The 746-nt window shown below is 44.5% G+C and overlaps 1 protein-coding gene across 1 annotated transcript; it reads right to left on the reverse strand.

Annotated features, from left to right (window-relative positions):
- Window positions 1-261: 261 nt before the first annotated feature.
- Window positions 262-533, reverse strand: LOC113196270 (non-histone chromosomal protein HMG-17). The gene is given in 2 exon segments (XM_026408065.2): window positions 262-284; window positions 287-533. Coding segments are annotated over 2 exon segments (270 nt in total).
- Between the last annotated feature and the right edge of the window lie 213 nt (window positions 534-746).

Genomic DNA, 746 nt, shown 5'->3' on the forward strand with positions numbered 1-746 from the left:
GGAACAAAGAGGAAGTCTCTCAAAACTAGAAGGGAAAGGTATCTTCCCCCACAGCAATCCAGCTTTGGAGACATTCTACTAGTGACATATGCTCCTTCCCCCCCCCCTCCAAAACAACCATGAAGTGTTCTGTGTGCTAACAACATAGCTTTAAAAAAAAAAGGTAAAACAAAATTCTGCATTTTCATAAAACTTGATAAAAAATAGTATTTCAAACTGTACAGTTACCAGAAGTACACCGTTATCAAAAACGCACACACTTCACTTGGCATCTCCAGCACCTCAGCTGTCTGTGCCTGGTCTGTTTCGGCATCTCCATTTTCTGCAGGGTTATTCCCATCCTTGTCAGCGTCAGCTTTTCCCTTTTTCCCTTTGGGTACCTTCTCTCCCTTCTTTGCAGGGGCCTTTTTAGGCTTGGGATCCGGCTTTGGAGGAGCAGGTTTGGCAGACAACCTTGCAGATCTTCTCTGTGGTTCCTCTTTCACCTTGGCTTTATCTCCTTTAGCATCCCCTTCAGCCTTTCTCTTAGGCATGGTGGCGAAGGTGGCGGGACATTACTAGTAATGTTTTCACAGGAGTGTCGCTATTGTGTCTATCTCTTTGTTTGTTTTTGGTACTGGGGATTGAACCCAGAGGCAATTAACCACTGTATCACATCCCCAGCCAGTTTTTTTATATTTTGTTTATAGATAGGGCCTTGGTGAGTTGCTTAGGGCCTTGCTAAATTGCTGAGGCTGGGGTTAAAC

The sequence above is a fragment of the Urocitellus parryii genome, chromosome 3 (genome assembly GCF_045843805.1).
Source record: "Urocitellus parryii isolate mUroPar1 chromosome 3, mUroPar1.hap1, whole genome shotgun sequence".
Lineage (NCBI taxonomy): Eukaryota > Metazoa > Chordata > Mammalia > Rodentia > Sciuridae > Urocitellus > Urocitellus parryii.